Source organism: Labrus mixtus, chromosome 11 (genome assembly GCF_963584025.1).
Source record: "Labrus mixtus chromosome 11, fLabMix1.1, whole genome shotgun sequence".
Lineage (NCBI taxonomy): Eukaryota > Metazoa > Chordata > Actinopteri > Labriformes > Labridae > Labrus > Labrus mixtus.
The window spans coordinates 351,421-368,293 of record NC_083622.1 but is presented as its reverse complement, the minus strand read 5'-3'; the positions used below and the strand labels follow the sequence as shown (position 1 = coordinate 368,293).

The window sequence follows — 16,873 nt, the reverse complement described above, 5'->3', positions numbered from 1 at the left end:
GAAAAGATATTTCTCTCTTAAGTCCAAATCATCTCCAGCGAGCTGTCATGCTTCTTGCGGCCGGGGAGCACGGTCCCGCGAACGTTAAGTCGTTTCTGATTGCTCAACACGGCCTGAATAAAGTACTTCCGGGCCCTGCAGCCAATCATTGCAACGCTGTCGGCGCGAACCCGTCCGCGTTATTACAAAATCTTGGAGGTGCTCGGCTGGGTCCTCAGACCCTCCGCAGACCCTCCTCTCGCCGGCCGCGATTGCGCAATATCGCCGCGCCGACCACAAGAAGCATGAAACCTGATTCAATGAGTCAACGTGCAGCACATGGCTCATTTACATCACGTTATTTCTCCGTGAAAACACTGTGGAAAGATTCAAAGTTAAACATCTTGTCTGATCATAATGTTTGGTATCCAGAGGTAAAGAGAGAGAGAGATATGTGTTCTGAAGGTAACTTCAGCCAGCTCTCTGCTTCATTATTATCTCAGGAAACATTAAAGTGACAGCTGGTCAACATGTAATAAGAGAGAGAATATAAACTTAATGAGAATCAGCAGGAGATAAAACATCAGGTTCATATATTATAATGTTTCATATTTAATGATAGAAGAGAAAATATTGTCACACTTGATGACTGTATGATGATGTTCTCTCAGACTCTGAGAGATACCTGCAGAGTGACTGTCCTTCACATCACCTCTTAGTGGAACATGGTAAGACCTGTTCTGCAAATTCATCCCATTTCTAAAAAGGGACTGAAGGTTGGGAGCATCATGGGGGTCTTCATGTTTCACTGAAGCTTTATCAAAAAGTTAGAACAGAACATAGATATCAACAAACAATGGTGTTTTTCTTTTTGTTTGCTTCTTTTGTCTGAATGATAAAATCTTCTGTAAATTCACATTTTAAAGCTGATATTTAAAAAAAATAAATCTTCCCAGGGGGGCATGCCCCCGGACCCCCTAGGAGGTTTGGATCCATGTCACCTTTTTCATCCCTGATGAGTTTGCACCCCTGAATGTCTTACATCTCTGTAAGGGTCTTTCTCAAACCACTACACCCTGTAGCATGTATTTATTGATATATTTATTTATTGATCTATGGACAAATACCTTGAAGAGGATCAATAATGAAGGTTGTGTGCAGTGTAAATTATTCTCTGCTGTTCCTCATAGAAGAACATTTCAAAAAAAGAAAGAATAAAATGATCAGTGAGGACACGCCTCCTGTTCTCACCTGAGTGATGTCATCATTATTGCCTTGTTATATTAAAAGCTCACCTGTTCAGACTCTGAGTCAGAAAAAACTAATTCAAAACCTGAACCAGGTTTGAAGGTAAAAGGTTTTTAATGTTTCTCAGGTGAGTCACTCGATGTTTGTTTGTTTACAGCTGCTGGAAAACAAACAAACTGTTTACAAACGTCTAAAGAATAATTCACAGCATCAAAGTCCAGGTGAGAATCTCCCATCATCCTTTGCAGACTCTGGTTTAAAGAACAGCTGATTCCTCCGCAAGCTTCAGGATTGGCTGCAGCTGCTCTTCTAACGAGGGGGCGTCGGCCTCATTAGTGATGATCCAATCAAATTCAACGCCGCTGTCAAGGCCGCACTCTGACTCTGCATCATCCACACCTGAGAGACAGATAGGTGAGTAGTCAGACAGACAGACAGGTGAGCAGACAGAAAGGTGAGCAGACAGAAAGGTGTTCAGACAGACAGGTGAGCAGACAGACGAGCAGACAGACAGGTGAGTAGTCAGACAGACAAGTGAGCAGACAGACAGGTGTTCAGACAGACAGACAGACAGACGAGCAGACAGACAGACAGACAGGTTGTCTCACCTGCAGTGAAGCTCCACCCCCTCTGTCTGCGTGTTTCTTCTGAACTTTGAACCCGGACACTTCGAGTCTGTTGTGGAAACCTGGACTTGAACCAGGTCAGGTCTGACAGCCGCCGTGCGTCACTCACCACCTGACCAATCACAGAGCAGGTTTCTACAGGTACATGGTTGCTAGGTAACGCTGATGGTTTAAGTTACATACCCACACTGGTTGCAGAGCTCCTCTGGTTGCTAGGCGACAGAAGAATCCGGGGTCTTGACGACGTCGGCTTTCTCCCCAACAGATCATATCGCCACGGTAACGCTCCTTATAGGGACCAGGACCCAGCAGCTGGTCCAGGTCCAGACCGTGTTCCTACAGAAGCAACATGTAAAACATATGTTTCCATGGCAACAAGCTGTGTGTGTCTGAAGGTCTCACCTGAGCGTATTGATGTTTGAGCGGTCCGGACAGACGCAGGACGCAGCAAACGCCCTGCCCCAAACTGTAGAAGAAGAAATGATGTCATAGACCTGAAGGAGACCCACCAGGACCCCCTATATACTGGACCAACAGGACCCCCTATATACTGGACCAACAGGACCCCCTATGTATTGGACCAACAGGACCCCCTATGTATTGGACCAACAGGACCCCCTATGTATTGGACCAACAGGACCCCCTATTGATTTACTTTGTTTGAGTGAAACCTGGCTGTGTCGAGATGAATATGTTAGTTTGAATGAATCCACTCCTCCCAGTCATTTTAATACTCATATACCTCGAGACACCGGACGAGGTGGTGGAGTAGCAGCTATTTTTAATTCTAGTCTTCTAGTTAACTCTAGACCAAAGCTGAATTTTTCTTCTTTTGAAAGCCTTGTTCTTAGTCTTTCACATCCAGTCTAGGACAGGGTGTAAACGAACCTACTCATTGTTTTAACCAAACCCTGGATCTTGTTTTAGCTTATGGCATTGAAATCCATAACCTTACAGTTTTCTTAGAAAATCCTCTGCTATCAGACCATTTTTTTATTACATTTGATTTTGTCCTGCCAGAATTATCTCTGCTTAATAAAAATGTGCTCTCTAGAAGTTTATCTGATAGTGCTGTAGCTAGATTTAAGGACGCTATTTCAGCTGCTTTTGATTCAGTACCGTGTTTCAACCCAGTGGGAAACTCTTACGATAGCTTTAGTCCCTCTCAGCTAGATCAGTTTGTTGATAGTGCAGTGGATTCGCTGAGAGTTACTCTGGATTCGATTGCTCCCCTGAAACAGAAGGTTGTCAAGCAGCGGAGAGAGACAGCTGTGTGACTTTCTCCATGACAACAGTTTATTTGAGGAGTTCCAGTCAGGATTTAGAGTCCACCATAGCACTGAGACTGCACTAGTTAGAGTTACAAACGATCTACTTCTAGCCTCAGACAGGGGACTTCTCTCTGTGATCGTCTTGTTAGATCTTAGTGCTGCTTTTGACACCATTGACCATCGGATCCTGTTGTACAGACTGGAGCATTTGCTTGGAATTACAGGGACTGCTTTAAGTTGGTTTGAATCCTACTTATCAGACCGATCTCAGTTTGTACATGTTAATGATGAGTCCTCTATGCACACTAAAGTTTGCCATGGAGTCCCACAAGGTTCAGTGCTTGGACCAATTCTTTTTACATTATATATGCTTCCTCTGGGAAATATTATGAGGAAACACTCCATACAGTTTCATTGTTATGCAGATGATACTCAGCTTTATGTATCAATGAAGCCCGATGGTACCAGTCAGTTATGTCAGCTAGAAACATGCCTTAAGGACGTTAGGACCTGGATGACCAGAAATTTTTTGCTACTTAACTCAGACAAGACTGAAGTTATTGTGCTAGGCCCTAAGAACCTCAGAGAGACTTTTTCTAGTGATGTGACTGTCCTTAATGACATCAGCCTGGCATCTAGCACCACTGTTAGGAATCTAGGAGTTATTTTTGATCAAGATATGTCCTTTAGCTCTCACATCAGTCAAGTTTCAAGAACAGCCTACTTTCACCTTCGTAATATATCCAAGATCAGGAATATCCTGTCGCAAAGTGATGCAGAAAAACTAGTTCATGCATTTGTTACCTCCAGACTGGATTATTGTAACTCTCTTTTGTCAGGGTGCTCTGGTAAGTCTCTAAAGACTCTTCAACTGGTCCAGAATGCTGCAGCTCGTGTACTGACCAGAACCAGGAAAAGGGACCACATCACTCCTGTCCTGGCTTCTCTGCACTGGCTCCCTATACAGTCTAGAATAGAATTAGAGATCCTTCTTCTCACCTACAAAGCTCTAAATGGCCAGGCACCATCTTATCTTAAGGAGCTACTAGTGCCGTACTGTCCCTCGAGAGCGTTACGGTCCCAGAATGCAGGCCTGCTGGTGGTACCTACAGTCTCCAAGTGTACTATGGGAGGTAGAGCCTTCAGTTATCAGGCTTCCAGTCAGGGTCTGGGAGGCAGACACAGTCCTATATACTGGACCAGAGAGACCCCCTATATACTGGACCAACAGGACCCCCTATATACTGGACCAGAGGAACCCCCTATATACTGGACCAGAGGGACCCCCTATATACTGTTAGTTATTATAGACAGGACCACAGAGGACCCCGGTAGTCCAGCTCTCAGTCTGCGGGGAAAGTTGAGATCAGACCCGGGTCCCTTGAGTCCCCCTGCCTACCTCAGCTGGTCTCTCTGCACGAGCTTTATCCACCGTTTGTTTAAAACGCACCATGATGACGTCATGACAGAGCTCAGCATCGTCATGTTTCCCTGCACAGAATGATTCATGGTGGGTCGGCCTGACTCATTCTGGGTCATGGACTCAAATCATGGTCTTTAATAATCCTCCACAGCACTCTCACTCACCGCTCCTGGATCCGGTCCGTAATGTAATCTTTTCCGGACTTTCGTTTCCCGCTGAAGACCAGGACCAGTCTAGGTTCAGGTCCGGGTCCAGAGACTCGGTCCTCCATCAGTGTGGTGACCTGCAGCTCGTCAGTCAGCAGTATGTTCCGACTGTGGGACCGGCCCGACACCTACCGTAACTCTGGGGGTAGAAGTGGGAGCTTCCGGTCTTGATCCATATCATTCGGAGTCCACAGTAACAGGATCCTCTTTCTGCTTCCGTCTTTTACACACTTTACGGTAACACGTGATCATCGTCTCATGCTGGACTGAACCATTGCAGCTGAATGAGGGGGGCTATTAAAAATATGAAAACACTCAAATATTTAAACATAAAGAAGAAGAGATCAAAGGGTACCGACTGCCATGGGTTAGGGTTAGATATCATTACGTCATCACTTTATTCATGTTATTATTGGACACCAGTTATCAATCAATAAAGAGTCTTTGTTGGCTTTGGGAAACTTTCTAAAAAGACTTTTAGAAAGTTTCACATGATTTACTTTTCTATGATTTTTCTGGTGAAACGTACCCTTTTTAACGTTGGTATGATCCAGGCGTGACGTCATCACGTCCTGACCAAGATGGCGGCCGCCGTGTTCCGGAGAGCAGAGGGTTCTTCAGTGAAGCGTTTCTTTCAGTCGGTGAGAAAGCTCTGATTTAATAAAGAGACCAAACTGTGTTTCAAACTGTGACGTCACACACACACACACACACACACACACACAGGGGCTGTAGCATCACCTGGCAGGTGACGACGCTCTCCTGCAGTGTGAACTTTGACCCAGTGAACTCAGTGAACGTGTCTGTCAGCGCGTGCGCGCGCTCAAACAGCTGATTGTTTCTTTTCGTCTTTCTGCAGTTCTGAAGCTTTTATTTTGAAAAATGTTCAAATTGTAACCATAATAACAACAATAATAAAGAGGAGAAACAGCAGGGGGCGGGGTCCGTAAAGTGAATGATTATTTTGAACTGATATCATATTTCAACAGAAACATCTTAAAAAGTGTTTTAAAGATGTTAAATGATGAATATCTTTTGATGTCTTTGAATGATATTTTCATATGAATGTTTAGTGTCTCCATGCCGCTCTGTCTGTTATCATCAGAGCTGAAATAAAAACTGTTATAGTCTAGAAAGAGTCAGAGACATCCGACCTATCAGCTCACAGAGCTCCACCATCAACAGATCTGATTGGTCAGTGGGCGGAGACTTCCACATACAATATAGAACACTTAATTCACCAAAACGGCATTACAAGAACAGAAGGTACAAGACTGTGCATCATCTTCATCCGGAGTCAAGGAACTACACATCCCATAATCCTCTAAAAGTATCTGTAGTGTTTGTTATGATGTCATATTATATTTATAAACTACACATCCCACAATCCTCTAAAGTATCTAGCTAGCTAACTAGCTAACATGCTAGTGAAACATGTTGGCCTAAGGTGCAGAGGGGTGGGACACATTGTCATGGTAACAGCGAGCTCCACCAATCAGAGGCGTGGCTGTGACTCTAGATGTTCTCTCTGTTACAGTCATGGTTCCACAGCTCGCCGGCGCCCCAGCAGTCCGGTTCCCCTCAGAGGTTCTTCGCCCCGGCTGATGGCGTCATGCTGCCGACAGGAAGCTTTAAAGACAGAGTGGTGTTCATCACAGGGGGGGGGACGGGTCTGGGTCGAGCCATGACCACCACGCTGTCCATGCTGGGGGCTCAGTGTGTCATCGCCAGCAGGAAGCTCGATGTCCTGCAGCAAACAGCCAATGAGATCAGCAGCCAGACCGGAAACCAGGTGACCAGATCCACACAGAACCAGAACCACTATGAACCACATCCACACTGAACCAGATCCACACAGAACCAGATCCACACAGAACAAGATCCACATAGAACCAGATCCACACTGAACAAGATCCACACAGAACCAGATCCACACAGAACCAGAACCACTATGAACCACATCCAGACAGAACCAGATCCACACAGAACCAGATCCACACTGAACCAGATCCACACTGAACCAGATCCACACTGATCCAGATACACACTGATCCAGACTAACTGCCCTCCCCCTGTCTTCAGGTCTATGCGGTTCAGTGTGACGTCAGAGATCCACAGGCCGTCTCTCACTGTGTGGACCAGATGGAGACTATGACTGGACTTCCTGATGTAACAAGACACACACACACACACACACACACACACACACACACACACTGAACCTGGTCTCAGACTGACCCTTGTGGAGAAAGAAAATATCTGTACACATGTTAGATCCAATCAGAGGGCAGCTTCAGTGAGAAGAAGTTTTTGATTACTGAGTCAGTTTTCTTAAGATATGAAGCTGCAGGTAGAGGTCTCAGGTAGAGGTCTCAGGTGTGAAGCTGCAGGTAGAGGTCTCATGTGTGAAGCTGTAGGTAGAGGTCTCAGGTGTGAAGCTGCAGGTAGAGGTCTCAGGTGTGAAGCTGCAGGTAGAGGTCTCAGGTGTGAAGCTGCAGGTAGAGGTCTCAGGTGTGAAGCTGCAGGTAGAGGTCTCAGGTGTGAAGCTGCAGGTAGAGGTCTCAGGTGTGAAGCTGCAGGTAGAGGTTTCAGGTGTGAAGCTGCAGGTAGAGGTCTCAGGTAGAGGTCTCAGGTGTGAAGCTGCAGGTAGAGGTGTCAGGTGTGAAGCTGCAGGTAAAGGTCTCAGGTGTGAAGCTGCAGGTAGAGGTCTCAGGTGTGAAGCTGCAGGTAGAGGTCTCAGGTAGAGGTCTCAGGTGTGAAGCTGCAGGTAGAGGTCTCAGGTATGAAGCTGCAGGTAGAGGTCTCAGGTGTGAAGCTGCAGGTAGAGGTCTCAGGTAGAGGTCTCAGGTGTGAAGCTGCAGGTAGAGGTCTCAGGTGTGAAGCTGCAGGTAGAGGTCTCAGGTGTGAAGCTGCAGGTAGAGGTCTCCGGTGTGAAGCTGCAGGTAGAGGTCTGAGGTGTGAAGCTGCAGGTAGAGGTTTCAGGTGTGAAGCTGCAGGTAGAGGTCTCAGGTGTGAAGCTTCAGGTAGAGGTCTCAGGTGTGAAGCTGCAGGTAGAGGTCTCAGGTAGAGGTCTCAGGTGTGAAGCTGCAGGTAGAGGTCTCAGGTGTGAAGCTGCAGGTAGAGGTCTCAGGTAGAGGTCTCAGGTGTGAAGCTGCAGGTAAAGGTCTCAGGTGTGAAGCTGCAGGTAGAGGTGTCAGGTGTGAAGCTGCAGGTAGAGGTCTCAGGTGTGAAGCTGCAGGTAGAGGTGTCAGGTGTGAAGCTGCAGGTAGAGGTCTCAGGTGTGAAGCTGCAGGTAGAGGTGTCAGGTGTGAAGCTGCAGGTAGAGGTCTCAGGTGTGAAGCTGCAGGTAGAGGTCTCATGTGTGAAGCTGCAGGTAGAGGTGTCAGGTATGAAGCTGCAGGTAGAGGTCTCAGGTGTGAAGCTGCAGGTAGAGGTCTCATGTGTGAAGCTGCAGGTAGAGGTCTCAGGTGTGAAGCTGCAGGTAGAGGTTTCAGGTATGAAGCTGCAGGTAGAGGTGTCAGGTGTGAAGCTGCAGGTAGAGGTCTCAGGTGTGAAGCTGCAGGTAGAGGTCTCAGGTGTGAAGCTGCAGGTAGAGGTCTCAGGTATGAAGCTGCAGGTAGAGGTGTCAGGTGTGAAGCTGCAGGTAGAGGTGTCAGGTGTGAAGCTGCAGGTAGAGGTGTCAGGTATGAAGCTGCAGGTAGAGGTGTCAGGTATGAAGCTGCAGGTAGAGGTGTCAGGTATGAAGCTGCAGGTAGAGGTCTCATGTGTGAAGCTGTAGGTAGAGGTGTCAGGTGTGAAGCTGCAGGTAGAGGTGTCAGGTATGAAGCTGCAGGTAGAGGTCTCCGGTGTGAAGCTGCAGGTAGAGGTCTCATGTGTGAAGCTGTAGGTAGAGGTGTCAGGTGTGAAGCTGCAGGTAGAGGTGTCAGGTATGAAGCTGCAGGTAGAGGTCTCATGTGTGAAGCTGCAGGTAGAGGTGTCAGGTGTGAAGCTGCAGGTAGAGGTGTCAGGTGTGAAGCTGCAGGTAGAGGTCTCAGGTGTGAAGCTGCAGGTAGAGGTGTCAGGTATGAAGCTGCAGGTAGAGGTCTCAGGTATGAAGCTGCAGGTAGAGGTCTCAGGTAAACTATTCTCACTACATGGTAAACCCTACTGTTCACTGATTGGTGCAGGTGATCATCAACAACGCAGCAGGAAACTTTGTATGTCCGTCTGAACGTTTGTCGCCAAACGGCTGGAAGAGCATCACGGACATTGTCCTGAACGGGACCGCCTACATCACTCTGGAGCTCGGCAAGAGACTGATCAAGAAGCAGAAAGGTCAGAGAGCCGTCCGGAAACAGCTGTTGTTCCTGTTGTTTGAATGTTGACCTTGTTGTTTATTGTTTGTTGTTGTTTTGATGTTCACCTTGTTTTTGTTTGTTGTTTTGATGTTCACCTTGTCATTGTTTATTGTTTGTTGTTCACCTTGTTTTTGTTTGTTGTTTTTTAAGATTTATTTTTGTGCTTTTAATGGAGAGATAGGACAGAGGATAGAGTCGGAAATCAGGGAGAGAGAGAGTGGGGAATGACAGGGAAACATGACATGGGGCGCGCGCACTAACCACTGCGCCACCAGCGCCCCTATGTTTGTTGTTTTGATGTTCACCTTGTTTTTGTTTATGTTTGTTGTTGGTTTGATGTTCACCTTGTTTTTGTTTATGTTTGTTGTTTTGATGTTGACATGGTCGTTGTTTGTTGTTGTGGTTCAGGTGCATCTTTTCTGGCCATCACCACCATCTATGCTGAGTCTGGCTCTGGTTTTGTCGTCCCAAGCGCATCTGCAAAAGCCGGAGTGGAGGCGCTCTATAAGTCAGTGTGACCTTTGACCTTTAAACAACTGAATCAGATCTAAACAATAACGCACTATCTGGGACCGCACTCACACTAGGACCAGTTGTCCCGTCCTGTGCTTAAGCACGATTGCGTCTCTTACTGACTCTCATACTATCTGACTCACATACTATCTGACTCTCATACTATCTGACTCACATACTGACTCTCATACTATCTGACTCACATACTATCTGACTCACATACTGACTCTCATACTATCTGACTCTCATACTATCTGACTCACATACTATCTGACTCTCATACTATCTGACTCACATACTGACTCTCATACTATCTGACTCACATACTATCTGACTCACATACTGACTCTCATACTATCTGACTCTCATACTATCTGACTCACATACTGACTCTCATACTATCTGACTCTCATACTATCTGACTCACATACTGACTCTCATACTATCTGACTCACATACTGACTCACATACTATCTGACTCTCATACTATCTGACTCACATACTGACTCTCATACTATCTGACTCTCATACTGACTCTCATACTATCTGACTCACATACTGACTCTCATACTATCTGACTCACATACTATCTGACTCTCATACTATCTGACTCTCATACTGACTCTCATACTATCTGACTCACATACTATCTGACTCTCATACTATCTGACTCTCATACTATCTGACTCTCATACCATCTGACTCTCATACTATCTGACTCTCATACTGACTCTCATACTATCTGACTCACATACTATCTGACTCTCATACTGACTCACATACTATCTGACTCTCATACTATCTGACTCTCATACTATCTGACTCACATACTGACTCTCATACTATCTGACTCTCATGCTATCTGACTCATACTGACTCTCATACTATCTGACTCTCATACTATCTGACTCTCATACTGACTCTCATGCTATCTGACTCTCATACTATCTGACTCTCATACTGACTCTCATACTATCTGACTCTCATACTATCTGACTCTCATACTGACTCACATACTATCTGACTCACATACTATCTGACTCTCATACTGACTCACATACTATCTGACTCACATACTATCTGACTCTCATACTGACTCACATACTATCTGACTCTCATACTATCTGACTCACATACTATCTGACTCTCATACTATCTGACTCTCATACTATCTGACTCACATACTATCTGACTCTCATACTGACTCACATACTATCTGACTCTCATACTATCTGACTCTCATACTATCTGACTCACATACTGACTCTCATACTATCTGACTCACATACTATCTGACTCTCATACTATCTGACTCTCATACTATCTGACTCACATACTGACTCTCATACTATCTGACTCTCATACTATCTGACTCTCATGCTGACTCTCATGCTATCTGACTCTCATACTATCTGACTCTCATACTGACTCTCATACTATCTGACTCTCATACTATCTGACTCACATACTATCTGACTCTCATACTATCTGACTCACATACTATCTGACTCTCATACTATCTGACTCTCATACTGACTCTCATGCTATCTGACTCTCATACTGACTCTCATGCTATCTGACTCTCATACTATCTGACTCTCATACTATCTGACTCTCATACTGACTCACATACTATCTGACTCTCATACTATCTGACTCTCATACTGACTCTCATGCTATCTGACTCTCATACTATCTGACTCTCATACTATCTGACTCTCATGCTATCTGACTCATACTGACTCTCATACTATTGACTCACATACTATCTGACTCTCATACTATCTGACTCATACTGACTCTCATACTGTCTGACTCTCATACTTTCTGACTCTCATACTATCTGACTCATACTGACTCTCATACTTTCTGACTCTCATACTATCTGACTCATACTGACTCTCATACTTTCTGACTCTCATACTATCTGACTCATACTGACTCTCATACTTTCTGACTCTCATACTGACTCACATACTATCTGACTCTCATACTATCTGACTCTGACTCTCATACTATCTGACTCTCATACTGACTCTCATACTATCTGACTCTCATACTATCTGACTCCAATACTATCTGACTCTCATACTATCTGACTCTATAAGACTGTATAACACTGTCTGAATTTTGATTTGACAGACAGTCTTGGACGCAATTAGCCTGAAACAGAGGCTAGATCTGTGGTTTAGTAACTATGGTTACAAAGCAGGAAGGTGTGATGGAACAGAATGTGGTTTCCATGGTGACACTGCTTTTGTTGCTGTTCTGCATGTGTGTGTCTGTGTTCGGCAGGTCTCTGGCTGCTGAGTGGGGGCGCTATGGACACAGGTTCAACATAATCCAGCCTGGACCAATAAGAACTAAGGTACCACCCATCTGATGACAGCTAATGATGAGAGCTAAAACAGTTCAGAGAGCTCAATGTTCAGTACCTCTGTTTGGGGTCACGGCTCAGTACGTCCCTTAGTATTGGGGTTCAGTATGTCCCTCTGTTTTGGGGTCAAGGTTCTAGACGTCCCTGTTTTTTGGGGTCACGGTTCAGTGCGTCCATCAGCATTGGGGGGTCATGTTTCAAAATGTCCCTGTTTTTTGGGGTCAGGGTTCAGTATGTCTCTCAGTTTTTGGGTCAGGGTTCGTTACGTCGCCCTGTTTAGGGTCAGGGTTCAGTATGGACCTTTGTTTTGGGGTCATGGTTAAGTACATCCATAAGTACACAGACTGGTTGAAGTGAACACAGACTGGTTGAAGTGAACACATGATGGTACGTTGTAACAAGTTTTGTGTTCTTTTAATGAAGTCGGAGTCCTCTACTGCTGCACATGTGCAGAAAGCCTTCAGTTTGTCTTCGACCCTCTCTGCCTTTTAAGAACAGCGAGGAGAGGTTGTTGGACAGCTGTTTTCTTTGGACCAGCTCAGTGATTGGCTCCTCTGGATTACAGGCCTGAGAATGCGGTTTGGTCATTTTCAGATTTCCTCTTTGTTTACCTGATGTTTGTTTGTTTGTTTGTTTGTTTCAGGGGGCGTTCAGCCGTTTGGATCCAACAGGAGCCTTTGAAAAGTCGATGATCACTCGAATCCCGACTGGACGACTCGGAACACCAGAAGAGATTGCAAACCTGGCAGCGTACATAAGCAGTGACTACGCTACATGGATGTCAGGAGCTGTGAGTTCAGAAGGATCTGAGACCAGATTTAGACTGGATCTAGACTGATCTGAGATTTAGATCTGATGATATATTTAGAGATCTGATGACACATTTAGAGATCTGAGGACAGATTTAGAGATCTGATGACACATTTAGAGATCTGAGGACAGATTTAGAGATCTGATGATATATTTAGAGATCTGATGACAGTGAGGAGGGATTTAGATTTCTGATGATATATTTAGATTTCTTAGGACAGATTTAGAGATCTGATGATAGATTTAGATTTCTTAGGACAGATTTAGAGATCTGAGGACAGGGTTCCTTAAAGGTTAACTGTATGTTTGTCTCATCAGGTGATTCGGTTTGATGGAGGGGAATATGTGTCGATGGCTGGAGAGTTTAATGAGCTGAAGAAGGTGAGTGTCACTGAAATTAATGAAGAATGAGTGTGAAATGCCTGGGGCTCATTGATGAGGAGTGATGATGTGTTTCTCTCTCTATCTCTCTCTCAGGTGACTCCTGATCAGTGGGACGTGATGGAGGCGATGATCAGAAGCACTAAAGGATCCTAAAAATCTTCTGATGACCAAACAACCATCAGATCACAGTGTGCAGTGCGTGCGCCTGCTGATGTCATATTGATTGATTTTTGACTTAGAGCAACATATCTCAATACTATTAGCCTATTAGAATGTAGTTGTGGTACTGTCATGTGACTTACTGCACATGCTCAGTGTGAACTCAAACACTTTTTTGTCATTTTGATAATAAAAGTTTAACCCAAACACTGAATGTTTGTGTTGTTTGACGATACAAGGTTTCAGTGAGCACAGGAGTTTTTATGATCCAGTGAACACGGGCGTTCTTATGATCCAGTGAACACAGGTGTTCTTATGATCCAGTGAACACAGGTGTTCTTATGATCCAGTGAACACAGGTGTAGTTAAGAGGTTTCAGTTATATGGAAAGCCGATTGAACATATATTAGATATCCTTGATATCAAAGCTCAGTTTCCTGTACTAGTGAGGTATTTGGCTGCACTAGTTTACTAGTAGAATGCTGAAACATTTACTAGTAAACTAGTAGACAGCAAAAATCCTACATGTTAACTAGTGAGGTGCAAAATATCTACTAGTTAACTAGTAAGCGCCAAAATGTCCACTATTACCCATGTACACACAGGTACATCTCTTCTTGTTCATATTAAAACATTTTAACATTTCACAACTAGCAAACAAGAATGACCTGCAGCTTGATATCAAACCTGGTATATTATATATTCATTATATTATATATTCACAGTCAGAACAGTTACAGTTGGAAACAGCAACAGTCAGAACAGTTAGTTTTATTTTTAGATCTTCAGACACTGAAGCTCCTACAGCCATGCAGCTGTCACTCACTTGTCTTTACACTTGTTTGTTAGAACCTCTACTAAAACCCTGTTTTACATTGTGTCTTCATTATATTATTATTAAATTGCCCCATGCTAATTGTTGTTTTTATAAATGAACAAAAACTCAACAAATATTTCAGATTTTCCAGCCACTTTATTTTGTAAGTCCAATCAGATGTGTCCTTAAAATGTAGCTAATTTAAAGGTTCGTATTGAAAATAGACCTATCATTGTCAGTGTGTGTTGATGCTCTGCTGCTGACAGCGGCTAATCATTGTTGCAACAAGTTTCTGCAGAACTTCAGCTCTCATCTTGCTGATCTGAAGAACCTCCTCATGGTTCACCTTCTCCTCCCGACTGTAGTCCAAAGACACCTGCAGCAAGATACAGGTACACTATTACAGTCGACTACAGTTAAATCACAATCACAGACTACAGTTCATCAAAGTCAGAGTACAGTCAGATCACAGTCAGCTCCCAGTCAGACTACAGTCAGATCACAGTCAGCTCACAGTCAGATCACAGTCAGCTCACAGTCAGACTACAGTCAGATCACAGTCAGACTACAGTCATATCACGGTCAGACTACAGTCAGATCATGATCAGACTACAGTTAAATCAAAGTCAGACTACAGTCAGATCACAGTCAGACTACAGTTAAATAAGTCAGATCACAGTCAGCTCACAGTCAGACTACAGTCAGCTCACAGTCAGACTACAGTCAGATTACAGTCAGACTACAGTTAAATAAGTCAGATCACAGTCAGATCACAGTCAGACTACAGTTAAATAAGTCAGATCACAGTCAGATCACAGTCAGACTACAGTCAGCTCACAGTCAGCCTACAGTTAAATAAGTCAGATCACAGTCAGACTACAGTTAGATCACAGTCAGACTACAGTTAAATAAGTCAGATCACAGTCAGATCACAGTCAGACTACAGTTAAATAAGTCAGATCACAGTCAGATCACAGTCAGACTACAGTTAGATCACAGTCAGACTACAGTTAAATAAGTCAGATCACAGTCAGACTACAGTTAGATCACAGTCAGACTACAGTTAAATAAGTCAGATCACAGTCAGACTACAGTTAGATCACAGTCAGACTACAGTTAAATAAGTCAGATCACAGTCAGACTACCTTTTATTACTACTACTAGATTACCCTGGCAGTCAGACCTTGTTAGTGATGAGGGACAGGCCGAGGACTCTGAGGCCGCAGTGTTTTGCCACGGTCACTTCAGGAACTGTGCTCATACCTGACAAAGAAGAAAAAAGAAGAAAAAAAAAAGAAGAATGAAGTTCCTGTGTTCAGCTTTTTTAGATTTACTTCAAGGTTTAAAAACACTGAAAGCCTTTTAGACTACGACTTGTAAATGATTCTTAAGCTTCCTGTGAAGGTCACCCTTAATATCCATTCAGTGTCTGCCTGTCTGTCTGCTCTCCTGTCTGTCTTACCCACAGAGTCACATCCAAGGATCCGCAGCATTCTGGCCTCAGCGATGGTCTCGAAGTTTGGCCCGCTCACCATACAGTAAACGCCTTCTCTGATGAAGTCATTGCAGCCCAGCTCTAACCCCGCCTCCAACACCAACCGCCGAAGATCCTTACTGTACGCATCAGACATACAGGGAAACCTGATCCCGAAGCTACAGACAGACAGGCACACAGACAGACAGAGAGACAGACAGACAGTAGGAGAGACGGATTGATTCCCATTGTTACTTTAATGGGACATGTTATATCTTCCTGTCTGTCTGTCTGTCTGTCTGTCTGTCTGTCTGTCTGTCTCTCTGTCTGTCTGTCTGTCTGTCTGTCTGTCTGTCTGTCTCTCAGTCTGTCTGTCTGTCTGTCTGTCTGTCTGTCTCTCAGTCTGTCTGTCTGTCTGTCTGTCTGTCTCTCAGTCTCTCTGTCTGTCTGTCTGTCTGTCTGTCTGTCTGTCTGTCTCTCAGTCTGTCTGTCTGTCTGTCTGTCTCTCAGTCTGTCTGTCTGTCTGTCTGTCTGTCTGTCTGTCTCTCAGTCTGTCTGTCTGTCTGTCTCTCAGTCTGTCTGTCTGTCTGTCTGTCTGTCTCTCTGTCTGTCTCTCAGTCTGTCTGTCTGTCTCTCAGTCTCTCTGTCTGTCTGTCTGTCTCTCAGTCTCTCTGTCTGTGTGTCTGTCTGTGTGTCTGTCTGTCTGTCTGTCTGTCTGTCTGACTCTCCTGTCTCACCGCTCGTCGTTGGGTCCACACAGTGGGTGTTGTCCAGCGAACCCTGGCAGGTTGATGTGGTCTTTGATGATCATGATGTCACCGACTTTGAAGTCTGGACAGATTCCACCTGAGGCGTTTGTCACCAGCAGAGACTCCACCCCCATCAGCTTAAAGATCCTGACAGGAAGCGTCACCTGAGACAGGTACAAACACAGGTATGCAGAGGTTTCAGACAGGTACACACACAGACACATATGCACACACAGGGTACACACATCCACACACAGGTACACACACATGTACACACAGGTACACACACATGTACACACAGGTACACACACAGACACATATGCACACACAGATACACACAGGTTTCTCTCTCTTTATCTCTCTCTCTTTTCTGTCTCTTCAACATGAGTCTGGTTCTGATCCAGGTTTCTGTCTGTTCATCATGAGTCTGGTTCTGATCCAGGTTTTTTTCTGTTCATCATTAGTCTGGTTCTGATCCAGGTTTCTGTCTGTTCATCATG

General features: G+C 44.7%; 3 protein-coding genes and 1 long non-coding RNA gene across 7 annotated transcripts in view; 2 read left to right on the top strand and 2 right to left on the bottom strand.

Moving 5' to 3' along the window:
- Nucleotides 1-1,322: 1,322 nt before the first annotated feature.
- pmvk (phosphomevalonate kinase) lies at nt 1,323-4,977 on the bottom strand. The gene is made up of 5 exons (XM_061049471.1): nt 4,712-4,977; nt 2,256-2,319; nt 2,037-2,189; nt 1,836-1,965; nt 1,323-1,626 (listed from the first exon to the last, which is right to left on the bottom strand). The coding sequence occupies exons 1-5, from the start codon at nt 4,816-4,818 to the stop codon at nt 1,484-1,486; spliced, it is 597 nt and encodes a 198-aa protein (XP_060905454.1). The 5' UTR covers nt 4,819-4,977; the 3' UTR covers nt 1,323-1,483.
- A 342-nt stretch (nt 4,978-5,319) lies between these two features.
- decr1 (2,4-dienoyl CoA reductase 1, mitochondrial) lies at nt 5,320-13,540 on the top strand. Its single transcript, XM_061049466.1, has 9 exons — nt 5,320-5,394; nt 6,291-6,545; nt 6,836-6,922; nt 8,920-9,067; nt 9,499-9,598; nt 11,899-11,971; nt 12,624-12,770; nt 13,109-13,171; nt 13,268-13,540. Exons 1-9 carry the CDS (start codon nt 5,335-5,337, stop codon nt 13,325-13,327), a joined length of 993 nt encoding a protein of 330 aa, XP_060905449.1. The 5' UTR covers nt 5,320-5,334; the 3' UTR covers nt 13,328-13,540.
- On the top strand, nt 6,957-8,913 carry LOC132983229 (uncharacterized). The gene is made up of 3 exons (XR_009674813.1): nt 6,957-7,116; nt 7,184-7,883; nt 8,140-8,913. It is a non-coding gene; the product is annotated as an uncharacterized LOC132983229 (long non-coding RNA).
- Nucleotides 13,541-14,286: 746 nt separating the features above from the next.
- Nucleotides 14,287-16,873, bottom strand: part of pnp4b (purine nucleoside phosphorylase 4b) — a 4,532-nt gene continuing 1,945 nt past the window's right edge. For 2 of the 4 annotated variants that reach the window (XM_061049467.1, XM_061049468.1), the window contains exons 4-7: nt 16,362-16,537; nt 15,613-15,803; nt 15,334-15,413; nt 14,287-14,526 (exon numbers count right to left, since the gene is read on the bottom strand). In XM_061049467.1, coding sequence (XP_060905450.1) covers nt 14,386-14,526; nt 15,334-15,413; nt 15,613-15,803; nt 16,362-16,537 — 588 coding nt within the window. In that variant the 3' untranslated portion in view covers nt 14,287-14,385. Of the gene's footprint in view, nt 14,527-15,295; nt 15,414-15,612; nt 15,804-16,361; nt 16,538-16,873 lie in introns of all 4 variants that reach the window. The other 2 variants (XM_061049469.1, XM_061049470.1) reach the window with 2 other exon arrangements.